Source organism: Gobio gobio (assembly GCF_949357685.1).
Source record: "Gobio gobio genome assembly, chromosome: 20".
Classification (NCBI taxonomy): domain Eukaryota; kingdom Metazoa; phylum Chordata; class Actinopteri; order Cypriniformes; family Gobionidae; genus Gobio; species Gobio gobio.
This window is the reverse complement of record NC_137113.1, coordinates 26,372,852-26,386,920: the sequence shown is the minus strand read 5'-3', so window position 1 is coordinate 26,386,920 and position 14,069 is coordinate 26,372,852. Positions and strand designations below refer to the sequence as shown.

The 14,069-nt window shown below is 37.6% G+C and overlaps 1 protein-coding gene across 1 annotated transcript in view; it reads right to left on the bottom strand.

Annotated features, from left to right (window-relative positions):
• cpped1 (calcineurin-like phosphoesterase domain containing 1) overlaps positions 1-12,041 on the bottom strand; it is a 48,624-nt gene extending 36,583 nt beyond the window's left edge. The window contains exons 1-2 of the mRNA XM_079846161.1: positions 11,795-12,041; positions 6,629-6,847 (exon numbers count right to left, since the gene is read on the bottom strand). Of these exons, the coding sequence (XP_079702287.1) occupies positions 6,629-6,847; positions 11,795-11,858 (283 nt within the window). The 5' untranslated portion in view covers positions 11,859-12,041. The remainder of the gene's footprint in view (positions 1-6,628; positions 6,848-11,794) is intronic.
• Positions 12,042-14,069: the final 2,028 nt, after the last annotated feature.

Sequence of the window (14,069 nt, the reverse complement as noted above, 5' to 3'; positions counted from 1 at the left end):
GAATACTGAAGCAGGCAATATGTGGAGGGTTCAGAATGAAGTTTCTGTTTCTTGCAGAAGATAGGGAAGCATCCAGTCTAAGCACATTTCTCTAAAGTAAAGGCAGACTGTCAAGCATTGAGTTTTGAAGCTCGTTAATAACAGCCTTAGGTTACCTTTAATATGACAAGTAGGGCATCTTGCTAATTGCCTGCTGTGAATTTGAAACTCAATGAGTAGCAGAGCTGAAATTAGAGTTGGCATTAGAGACTGCAGTTTTGTGAATGCTAGACAAGGAAAACTAAACTAACAGACCATGATTTTAGTCTACTGAACACCTCACTAAAATGTGTTATAGAAATACAATTTTAGATTTTTTTTGTTGTAAATTATTAGAAAAAGAATCGGCACACAGATATTTCCCACAATACTATGGCTAATAGTTTTGATGATTACAGAAGAAAAAAAACACTGCAACAAAAAAGTAGTCCATACAACTTTGTGTAATATCTATTTTTTACAGGTTTCAAATTACGAATTACGAATGACGAAATTATTTATTAAAAAGTTAATAATAATAATAAATGAATCACTCAACAATAAATTACATCATTTTCATTCCTGATTGAATTACTTCTTCCAAAAATAATAAAGCAACTTCTTTTTTTCTGTGTTCTCGGTGTGAATAGGTTAATTACTAGTCTTACTTTGTGATCAATGCCATTTCCCAATATCTGAATCTGAGCCTCATTTCGACTTTCTCTCTGAATTTCGTAACATTCAAACTCAACAGGTCCCCCTTCTCCCAGCTGTGCCAAATCCCACAGAAACCTATTAAAATCTTTCCCAAAAGAGATCTCTATCAACTAAACATACAGTGAAGAGAGGGCTCTTTCAGAGCTGATTTCCCTCTGGTCAGCCCATTGATGTGCAGCTGCTCCTCAGAGAACTTCACTTTTATCCGCTTTCAACAGCAATTAAAAGCCTAACATATGTGGAAGGAGAAACAGAAGGAAGAGAAATCATCTGCCTCACCTTCTGAAACGTCCCCTAACACAGCACATACAAGGCTACAGGCACAAGGCAAACGTTTTTATAGTCCCCATAAGGAAAGCATCAGGTTCAGTGCTCTTGAAATCTAATCACCTCCCTCGATGATCTCTCCTACTGCTAACCAGGAGAAGTCCTTGAACCGGAAAGCTCACAAGGATTCTGTGCCGATATCCTGGAGCGGCCCTTCAATTACTGTGTCGAACTTTGCTTGTCCAACATGCTGCCGCTCACTGTTCATTATGGCTGGCAGAACGCAGGAGGTAGAATGGCTGAAATAGAATCAGATTTGGTCCCCAATGAAGCTTGAAGAGATCACAGCACGTGTTTAATGAAGGAAATATTGACTGACAGGGTTGTTCAAACCAGAGATTGCCAAAACAATGACACAATGGTGATGCAAAGGGATAGTTCACCCAAAGATATCAATTTTACCCTCAAACTATTACAAACCTGTATGATTTTCTTTCTTCCATAAACCACACAAAGAGATGTTAGGCAAAATGTTCATGCTGCTCTTTTCCATATACTGTAAGTTAATTAATTATTCTTTGTAAATTATTATTAAATTAGTGTGATTTGAATATGCACATATTGGTTATGAGACATAACCAATATGATGTCAGAAATGGTTATGAGACATAAATAAATGCCTTTGGCATCACTGATGTCAATTATGACATGGCATATATGAATATACACTACCTTTCAAACGTTCGGGATCAGCAAGTTTTTACTTTTATTCGGCAAGGATGCATTAAATTGTTCAACAGTGACATTTATAATGTTACAAAAAATTATATTTCAAACAAATATTGTTTATCAAAGAATGCTGAAAAAGTTCCAACAGAAAATATTTAGTCACACAACCATTTTCAATATTGATAATAATAATAATAATAATGTATTGGGCATCAAATCAGCATATTAGAATGATTTCTGAAGGATCATGTGACACTGAAACTAGAGTAATGACTGCTAAAAAATGGAAAAATTATTTTAAATTGTAATAATATTTCACAATATTACTGATTAATCAATAAATGCAGCCTTGGAGAGTAAAAGAGACTTCTTTCAAATACATAAAAAAATATTTTGACCCTAAACATTTGTGGCAGTGTATTTGAATGCAAATTACATTTCAGAGTTCCTGCAAAGATTTTTTTCATGAATAACAGTTTGAATTAACAATTTGTAGCTTAGACAAAGCTAACACATGGTTTTTAAAAACATGAAATACATTTGCACTACTTTTATTTTACCTTTGGTCATTTTTAGAGATTGGCAGTCCCTGCCTGGTCACCATTCACTTTCATTGTGTGGAAAATTCCTTTAAGTTTGGAATGACATGAGGGTGAGGAAATTATTTTGGGGTGAAATTTCACCAATATCACATTGACATATTTCACCATTGAGAAATATGGTGGAATTGTATCTACAAGCTCTGTAAGTCCCTCAATCAAAAACATACAGAAAGCTTCCAGTACTTAGTCAGTACTGTCAGAATAAAAGGATGAATGCTTCAGGTCCATGTGAGTTGAAAGAAAAAAACGATAAGGAAGATACAGCAACGCCTCTATTCCCAGGAGAAGTTCAGGATGGCCCCCAAAGATACAGATATTCTTTTACAGGTGCACTATCGATAGCCTCCTGTCAGGTAGTACTGTCTGTCTATTGTGTGAGTTGCACCACACAGGATCGGTTATGGTCTGACTCTGAATGCATCACAGTGTGCACTGCCCAGCCTGCAGGATAACCACACCACGCGGAGCGAGACTAAGGCCAACAAAATCATTACGGATCCCTGCCATCCAAACAGCAGCCTCTTCTCATTGCTGCAGTCAGAAAAAGCCTAGCAAAGCCTTAGGGTCAATACTGAGAGGTTCTGGAGGAGCTCCTACACCCAAGCTATCCAGACACTTAATGAGGACTCTGCCAGGGGCCTGCAACACTAACAACACAGCAGAGACCTTTATCTTGCACATATACACTTTATACACACACACACACACACACACACACACAAACACATGTATTTATTTTTATGATTGTGCAGATGCAGAATATCATAAAATAACCAACCATTTATTTCTCATTTTCACACCCTCATAATTTGCACTTGCACTTTTGCATATATACAGGCAGAATTCACACCTCACTATTTCAACACTTATTTGCTCCCTAACTACAGTTTTTGTTTGTTTTTTAATGTAGCACTGAGTGTATTCAGCAACCAGCCATGTGTATAACTTAAAAAAGACCAAACTGTAGGTTATGCAATGTTTACAAGTGGTTCCAAAACAGCACCTACTGTTAACAACATGGTAGGAAAGAACATATTTTCATCCAGCAGTTGGACGAGTAATCATTTATAAAATATAACTTCAGTGAAGATGGGGAAAAGAAGGGGATAACAGGCATAACATTATTCCTAATATTTTGTTGGTCCACATTTGCTGCCAAAACAGCCCTGACCCGTCGAGGCATGGACTCCACAAGACCCCTGAAGGTGTGCTGTGAACGGCAGAACATTGCCCAAAGCATCACACTGCCTCTGCCAGCTTGCCTTCTTCCCATAGTGCAACCTGGTGCCATGTGTTTCCCATGTAAGAAACGCACACGTACCCCGCCATCCACGTGATGTAAAAGAAAATGTGATTCATCAGACCAGGCCACCTTCTTCCATTGCTCCGTGGTCCTGTTCTGATGCTCATGTGCCCACTGTTGGGGCTTTCGCCGGTGAACAGGGGTCAGCATGGGCACCCTGACTGGTCTGCGGCTATGCAGCCCCATACTCAACAAGCTGCAAAGCACTGTGTAATCTGACACCTTTCTATCAGAACCAGCATTAAATTCTTGAGCAATTTGAGCTACAGTAGCTCGTCTGTTTGATCGGACCACACAGGCCACATGGATCAAGTCAAGTCACCTTTATTTATATAGCTTTTTGGTAACACTTTACAATAAGGTTGTATTAGTTAACATTAGTTAATGCACTAGTTAACATGAACTAACCCTGAACAACACCTCTGTTCAGCAGCATTAGTTAATCTTTGTTAATGTTAGTTCATAAAAATACAGCTGTTCATGGTTTGTTCATGTTAGTTCACAGTGCATTAACTAATGTTAACAATACTTTAATAATGCATTAGTAAATGTTGAAATTAACATTAAAAAAGATTAATAAATGCTTTAAAAGTGCAGTTCATTATTAGTTCACGTTAACTTATGTAGTTAACTAATGTTAATGTTATTGTAAAGTGTTACCAGAAAACAGTGACGTCATCCAGCTCAGTTCAGTTCTCATATAGTGTCAATGCGGGCAGATCAGTAATATTGTTAAATATGTAGTGTTCCCAGCTAAGCGATCAATGAGCCTTGGCCGCCCATGACCCTGACACTGGTTCCCCACTGTTCCTTCCTTGGGCAAGTTTTGATAGATACTGACCACTGCAGACTGGGAACACCCCACAAGAGCTGCGGTTTTGGAGATGCTCTGACCCAGTCGTCTAGCAATCACAATTTGGCCCTTGTCAAACTTGCTCAAATCCTTACGCTTGACCATTTTTCCTGCTTCTAACACATCAACTTTGAGGACAAAATGTTCACTTGCTGCCTAATATATCCCAACCACTAACAGGTGCCGTGATGAAGAGATAATCAATGTTATTCACTTCACCTGTCATAATCTTTGATCAGTGTCTATATAGAACAGCTGTAAAATTACAGTACTAATATTTATGTAGATCATTTTAATAGCTTGTGGTCAAGTGTTTTTGGCGTCTCAGATGTGACAATTGCACTAAGTCATATAGTGATACAGATTTTTTAGTACTAAGGAAAGTGGACTTTTGAATCAAAAAGGAAAATGTCTATACAAGATGTGTCAAATCTGTTTACAACCTTGTCTAGATATAAGCCAACCTTCACTCAACACTGTCAGATCAGTCACACCCATGTTTTTATTTTATTTGCTGCTGGTGTGTATTTTTCTTTTCTTTTACTGTGATTGAACATCAATGATGAGCAAAAGGCAAATAAAACTCTCTTTCACGTACGTCTGCTACCAAAGTTATGATGCTTAAAGTCACCATGAAATCAAAACGGACTATTCATGTTTTTTTTATTTATCCATGCACATAATGCACATTCTTAAAATTCATGTGCCCTCGTGATCTTAAAAAAAAACTTCCCCTCTCTGTTGCAACGACATCTCTTTTATTATCTGGTGACGTGTTTACTGGCGTGAGGGCGGGACAACCTGTCACTCAAATGAGGTCACAGCAGTAGCAAACCACAACGATCCAAAAATCAATCAATTCCCCATGGACCAAATCAAGTCCCCCTACATTTTTTCTTGTTTGAGAAGCCGTTTATACTTAGATATACATCACAATAGAGAAGAAAAGACTATCGCGGCTTTTTTTCATACCGACTTTAATTAAGAAGTGGTGAGGAGGAAGTGGCGTAGGTCTGGTGAAGCCCGTGCGGAGCAGAGAGGGGAGACAGGCTGCATGATGGACATGGCGTGTAATGCATATGGCATCGTCTGCCTGCTCTTCTGGCCTGACACTAATGGGTGTTGACGCCAGACCATTTAAAGGTCTTCAATCCTCATAAAGTTCCATGGCTGTGCCTTTACAGGCAGCTTATCATAATCTGACCTATAAATTACATTCAGCAGGGAAGCCACAAACCTGGACTCATATTAAATCAAGCAAATATGACACTTCAGAGTTCCCTTAGATTCTAAAAGGGGATAATCTGATAAGTCAGCCATTGAAAAGCCATACTGTCAACATTTGGGTGATTTAAATTCATGTGGTGAGAAACATTTACGACTGCTTTAAATGTACTGTCGCTTTGAGACTGGCACTCAAGCGCAAGACATTAGCGCAAACACCTGACACATGAAACCCAATGTATAAACACTCTTGTCACCTTCACAGGTGACTTCCAGTCAGCACATTCATGTGTGTGGATAACTGCCGCCTGTTCATAAGTGATTTTTTTTTTATTTCCCTGTGCGCTTTGCAGTTTGAGCTGAGGCAATTAGATAAGTGTCGAGATTGCAGGTAGTCGGCTCATGCAGATGGTCCACAGCTCCATTTCATAACAGCCACCTCAAAGATTAGAGACGACAGAAGAATAAAGAACTTGAAAAAGAGACTCTACTCGGCACAAACCCTGCCTCTTTAATCATAACTTTAAAATAAATTAACCTTAAAGTTCTTTTTGTCTAATAAATTCAGCCCTTTTTGTTCTAGAAATGAACTGGTCCCATTTCTCATTTTATATTGATCTATCTAGAAATTTTAATAGTTGACAGCAATACCTGTGAAATTGCATGATTTTTGTGACCAAAAATGAATATGCAACTCAACACACTTCTTATTATTATTAAAATTATTAACACAATAATTAAAATTAACACATCAACTTTGAGGACAAAATGTCCACTTGCTGCCTAATATATGCCACCCACTAAAAGGTGCCGTGATGAAGAGATAATCAATGTTATTATTATGGCAGATCGGTGTATATCATCATACTAACAGAACAATCCATCAGAACAATTTCAGTAGAAAAGATGGCTTACCGGGCATAGCGTGCACCAGGTCTCCACACAGGACCAAGAAGCGAGGTCTGGGCTGTAGTTTGTTGATGGCCTGGATTGCCTGCTTTGTGAGCTTGACCTCCTCAGCCCACTCATCGCCTCCAGAATCACAGTCTCCAGTCCTCCACGCCTTCATCAGACCCAGCTGAGGGTCTGCAGCCTGGATGAAATAAAAAGGCCCGTTCCACTCCTTCTGTTCATCTGGGAAGGACAAGAGAAAATAAACAGAAACTTACAAACTATCTACTGTAAAAATCTCAATTATTAATGGTCTGTTTGTGTATAATGCATCCACTGCTTTACATAATTAAACATTACATAAGATGCTTACTATCAAACTGTTTTAAAGTATTTATAAAAATCTTTATCTCAAGCGAGAGAGTCAGCTAAGGGCACAGCCTTAACACCTGGAATGTGTGGAAACGATCGTCTCGCTTGTCTTATAGAAACTTCAGCTGTATAACACCTTCACAGCAGCTCTTGTGTAATAAGAAAACAAAAATGGCAGGAAAAAAGCCATGATTCTTTGAGAAACTTCCAGCATTAAAACTTGGTGAAATTATAAATGAAGAGGATACCCCTGCTGGGAACATCATACAAGTCTTGTCTTTGCTTTTCACTATACTCACTTGCGCCGAGTATGTGAAGAGATTTTTTGACAGAGCAGCAAGCTTCAAGAGCTAAAAGAAAAGAAATTAAATTCTATCCTTTCCTGATCCTGGCAGTGTAGCCAAGAAGGGAAAAAAATTGTATGATTCCGATTTATCTTTAGCTACACATTGTCATATGAACAACAAAATATTTAAATCTCACAATTAATTGTAAGCTGTGTGTTTGATTAATTAAAAAAGAACTGGCTCATAAGTGTCATTCATCGGCGAGTTGGACTACACTGGTTGCGCAGTATATTTTTGAATCACTAAAAAGAAATGGCTCATAAGATTCATTCACTGGGGAGTGAATCGGAGGTTGTCCCCTATGTTTTTGATTCACTAAACAGAACTACCTCATAAGAATCATTCAATGGAGAGCTGGACTACACTGGTTGTGCAGTACATTTTTGAATCTCTAAAAAGAAATGGCTCATTAGATTCATTCACTGGGGAGTGAATCGGACTACACTGGTTGCTCTCAATGTTTTTAGTCACTAAAAAAACCCCGGCTCATAATAGTTATTCATTGTCGGACTACACTGGTTGTGCAGTACATTTTTGAATCTCTAAAAAGAAATGGCTCATTAGAGTCATTCACTGGGGAGTGAATCGGACTACACTGGTTGCTCTCTATGTTTTTGATTCACTAAAAAAAATGCCTCATAAGAATCATTCAATGGAGAGCTGGACTACACTGGTTGTGTAGTACATTTTTGAATCTCTAAAAAGAAATGGCTCATTAGATTCATTCACTGGGGAGTGAATCGGACTACACTGGTTGCTCTCAATGTTTTTAGTCACTAAAAAAACCCCGGCTCATAATAGTTATTCATTGTCGGACTACACTGGTTGTGCAGTATATTTTTGAATCACTAAAAAGAAATGGCTCATTAGATTCATTCACTGGGGAGTGAATCGGACTAGACTTGTTGTCCCCTATGTTTTTGATTCACTAAAAATAACCAGCTCATAATAGTCATTCATTGTCGGACTACACTGGTTGTGCAGAATATTTTTAATCACTAAAAAGAAATAGCTCATTATATTCATTCACTGGGGACTGGGGAGTGAATCGGACTACACTGGTTGCTCTCTATGTTTTTGATTGACTAAAAATAACCGGCCCATAATTGTCCTTCATTGGAGATTCGGACTACACTGGTTGTGCAGTATGTTACTGATTCACTAAAAATAACCACCTCATAAGAGTAATTCATTGGGGACTGAATCGGACTACACTGGTTGACCTCTATGTTTTTGATTCACTAAACAGAACCACCTCATAAGAGTCATTCATTGGGGACTGAATAAGACTACACTGGTTGTGCAGTATGCTACTGATTCACTAAAAATAACCACCTCATAAGAGTCATTCATTGGGGACTGAATCGGACTACACTGGTTGTCCCCTATGTTTTTGATTCACTAAACAGAACTACCTCATAAGAGTCATTCAATGAAGAGCTGGACTACACTGGTTGCACAGTATATTTTTCAATCACTAAAAAGAAATGGCTCATGAGTCATTCACTTGGGAGGTAAATCGGACTACACTGGTTGTCCCCTATGTTTTTGATTCACTAAACAGAACTACCTCATAAGAATCATCCAATGGAGAGCTGGACTACACTGGTTGTGCAGTACATTTTTGAATCACTAAAAAGAAATGGCTCATTATATTCATTCACTGGGGAGTGAATCGGACTACACTGGTTGCTTTCTATGTTTTTGATTCACAAAAAAAAAAAAGAACCGGCTCAAAAGAGTCATTTGCATAAGAACCAGTTCAACCAGAGTCATTCATTTGGGATTTGGACAAGGTTGTGTAGATTTTTGTATGATTCACTAAAAAGAACTGGCTGGCTGATTTGATAGCAGTGTTGCAGTGCCTTAAGTAAAGTAGGAAACTCTGTCAGCGTATTTCAGCACGCTATTCCATCTGCACTGCAGAAGAATACTTGTGCCAGAAACCTTAACAGAATTCTGAATAAGAATCAGTTTTCAATTCCAAACCTATTTTGTCATTAAACATATGTTAAAACAACTTTTCATTTCCGAATGCGTTACATTTTAATTAGTAATGCAGCATGAAGTTTCAACACAAATCTCTATGGACCGACCAAGTTGTTTCAATCCAGTCGTTTTGTCTTTCTAACAAGATGAAGTGTTTCCTATGCTCCGAGCATCTCTTTGGGAAAGCACAAAACCTGGTTAAAATAAATAAATATAATAAAAACACATGATATCTGACCAACTCAAAAAGCATTTAAAATGTACCATCTGCTGCCTGGAATCTTGTTTGTTGTCTCACTCTTTCATGTATAGTCCCCAGAGACTGGAAACTATTTCCAGGCAACTTTAAACAACATGAATTGAGAGGAGCAGACAAAGCTCCCATGACAGCCGATAAGCACAAGCCTCTTTCAGCAAACATAAATCAGAGGGATATCTCAGATGACTCCCAGAGCTTTCAAATACTGCTAACCTAATCATAAGTCAAGATAAAAGCCTCCTGTGATAAAGCATTAAAATATCAACTCAACTCACAGCACTAACAGTCTCTGCTGTAGGTTTTTCACATTAAAAAAAGGGAAAACATTGCAGATGTCAACACAGCCAGTGCAAAGCAAAGAATAAGCAAGAAATTAGTCTGAGATGAAGATTTCAGACTGGATTTACATAAACACAAAACAAGGACACAAAACACTTGAAACACTTAAAACTAAAAGTTAAAGTCTGCATGAAATTAAAATTTAAATGCATTTTATTGATATTATTGTGAACGATTCACCTGGGTCCGTGTAACACTTCACAATTTCTTCACAGTTTTCAGACAATACAATGCAAATGAAAAAATGAAAAATTTAAACCAGACTTTCATTTTTCTTGTTTTTTGGTTACATAAAAAAAATTATATTTGCCATTTTCTCCCCTTTTTTTATTTAAATTTTGCTAAATTATGACTTTTGCAAATTATGGCTGATCTCGAGGGCCAGTCCGAGACTGCCTTATATTTAGCACAGTTATTATTCACAGATCAGGCATAACATTATGTCCTAATATTGTGTCAAGGCATGGTCTCAACTAGACCCCTGAAGGTGTGCTGTGGTATCTGGCACCAAGATGTTAGCAGCAGATCCTTTAAGTTCTGTAAGTTGCGAGGTGGGGCCTCTATGGATAGGACTTGTTTGTTCTGCACATCTCACAGATGCTCGATTGGATTGAAATCTGGGGAATTTGGAGGCCAAGTCAACACCTAAAACATATTGTTGTGCTCCACAAACTGAGTTGTCTGTGCTTAGTAGTGCTGCTTACGGGTGGTGACATTGATGTTTTATGGCCATGTTTAGCTTTTTCTTCTGCCGACTGTATTTAGGCTTCAAAATTCATAAAAGTTATTTGGTGAAGATTATCATGACGAACAAAACGAGAATGAATCATAAACTTTTGTTGGTCACAGAGTTTATATTCTGCAATAATCCAAAAGCCAATTGAAAAATTTGCAGAAGGAACCTGGGTGAAGCTAACTTCTGGGTTAGCCTACAAAAATATGTTGTCATTGCAGCACTCTACAAAAAGCTGGTTGAGAATCAATGGATTGATCTTTTAAGCAGTCATGTGAGGCTATTGTGGATTGCAAAATAAAAATGCATTTCAAAGAGAGAAAATGCTACCCATGTATTTTGTTGTTAATAGTTAATGTCAAATACTTATTTGCAGCTGTATCATACAAATAAATAGTTAAAAAAAACATACATTGTGATTTCTGGATTTTTTTTTTTTTTAGATTATGTCTCTGACAGTGGACATGCACCTACGATGACAATTTCAGACCCCTCCATGATTAAGCCTACATAGTTAATGTCAAAGTTAATGTCTTAACTTTATATTATACTAAAATGAATAGTTAATGTCAAAGATGGTTTGTCCTTGCAAACTCTATGGTACTGTGGTGCAAACACAAGTGCAGCACTTCTGTTATTTATACATTTCCCAATATCATGTGAATAATTGCATATTGTTCAGATTTGTTTACTATGTATTCCAGGTTTGATATGTTTGGTCTTGGGTGATCATTTGGGTGCCCTTTATTTTCCTAAAGCAGATCATTTAGCCCAGATTTAGTGCATTTTAACCCACTTGCACTAAGCTGGTTAGCTACATGTCATGTGACATGTTACAGTTTCTAAATAAACTCTCCTGGAACTATCAACGTCACATTACCAAGGTGGTTTGTTATTTGAGACAGAATACTGAAAGGTCTGTTATCAAAATAATAGTCCTAATTAATAAATAAGCGGTAGTGTGCTTGTCAAAGACTTGTTGTACAGTAACGTACACCACAGTCAACGACTTTACAAGGAATTATAAACTTGGATTGCAGTGTTTATAAAATATATAACAATACCAGAAACCAAAACATACTGTCACAATAAAAGTTTCACAGCATTATCTATAATGTAAATCGACGTTAGCTAGCCTCAGCTAACCGTACCTTCTGTCAGCCCCACATAACTCCGATCCTTCGCCCTCAGAAAGACACTTTCGTCCCCTGCCATTGAAACGCGCTATAGTGTATGACAATAAAATGTTCAATCTGGTTTTTCTACGATGACGTTTCGTTTTTCTGTTTGGTAACAAAATGAGGGCGTTAGTTGCTAAACCTGAGAGAGGCATTGGTTACTTAATAACAGTGCGTTCGTTCTTGAATCGATGCGTTTAGGGATGTATTAGCAATGCCTGGGAATGTTCGGATTCCGGAAAACGTGACTAGATTAGAACTGAATCGAAGATCAACTCTCTAGTGCTCAATCTGGATATATTTTCAGATTTACAAATTGTATGACAACGACGCTACTTTCAATATGCACAGTACTACTACTATGATACAACTTTTAAACAAACAAACCGCGAAGAAATAACTTAAAAGTTTACTATTATTGACTAAACTTAGTAAAAATCTTTATTAAATGAAGTGGTTTATTTCTAAGTAACGTTATCCTTGTAATTCTTCACAATATGATATTGGAATTTTAAATAAGATCAAAGTTTGAAATACATGTGAGATTCGATGATGAGTGATGACACGCTTGCTGCATTAGATACAGAGCTAATCCATGTAGGCCTATGTATCTACATATGGGGCACACTCTTAATGCAAATAGGTTTACATCTAGCTTATAGGTTACATGTGGTAGGCCTATTTCTATAATCAGTAGCATGTCACATATTCATAAAGTAGGCCTAAGCAATATGCTTGGAGGCCTATGTCATTAAAATAAAAAGTTGACTTGTTTCACATCATTTCACACAGGAAATTATTTGTTATAGGTACTCTGGTTAATATTCTACCAAATTTAACATTTGTCATTCGAACCTGAATGACTTGAAATGCAAAAACGTTTGGCACAGCTCTTCCAATGAAAGTGGATGGGAACCAGGGACTAAATTAATAAAAATGAGCAGATAATAGGCTATCTGCAAAATCTGTTTTAAATAGACAATCAATTTTGAGATTGCTCTCAATTCTACCAATGCGATGAAAATAATTGTATATGTTGTAAAAGGTTATAAAATAACCCCTTATTACTTAAAGGGATAGTGCACCCCAAAATTAAAATGATGTCATCATTTACTCACCCTCAACTTGTTCCAAACCTATATGAATTTATTCTTCTGCTGAACACAAAAGGAGATTTTTGAAGAATGTCGGTAAACATTTGATGGGCCCATTGACTAGTATTTTTTTTTCCATGGAAGTCAATGGGGCCCATCAACTGTTTGGTAGCCCATACATTATTCAAAATATCTTATTTTGTGTTCAGCAGAAGAAACTCGTACAGGTTTGGAACAACTTGAGGGTCAGTAAGTAATTCATTTTTTGGTAAACTATCCCTTTAGGTTTTCATAATGACTGGCTATAATAATCTTTTATTGGGATAGGCATACTTTTACTTCAACGAATGAGGTATGATATCCAAAAGCATGAAGTAGCCGTCTCACCGCACCAACCTTTTTGTCCATTGAACGAGCAGAAATGAATTAGTAGACTATCAGCACACTCAAATGAGATGATATAGGCTACGATAGAGGCACGTGGAGGCGCATCTCGAAAATGGGTTGCGCGTACGCATTGCTTAAAGAAACCACAAACCATTAGCATTTAAATAGTATTTTCTCATATGCATAGACAAGTTGCACGTAATGGAATTGGGTTTGCGAACTTCATAGGCTACTTATTCTGTGATTTTTTTTTTTTTTTTTTTTTTTAATGCTCAGTTATTTTACGCACCTTAAAAAAAAAGTAGGCTATAATCGTTTAGCTACAAGTTGCATATAGTGACTTAAGTCAGACGGCGACTTTTCACTGTGAATCTACTACAAGAACACTTTTTCTTATCCAATCCCTCCCATGTCTCCTCCTTCCCTTTACGCACTGTCTCTCCCACTCTCAGCGCGCGCGCTCCACAGTTCTGCCTCAGCTCTCCTGTCATCATCACAAACAAAGACAGCCTTCAGGGTAGTTGGCGCAGTGCTTTCATGGGAGCTAAAAGTACTTGAGAATCAGCAGAACCATTGGGATTGAGATCAACAGTTGTCAGAGTGGACTTTAGCAAAATCTGCAGTCCAAATTTACATCTTTGAAAATGCAAACCTCTCCGAATGGCTCTGTTCACTCGTGTGGATGTATGCCCTGCTGTCAGTGGTAGTACCAAGTCGCTTCTCTGTCTCAATTTGTTCTTCAAAGGAAGCCTCCAGGAGACTACAGG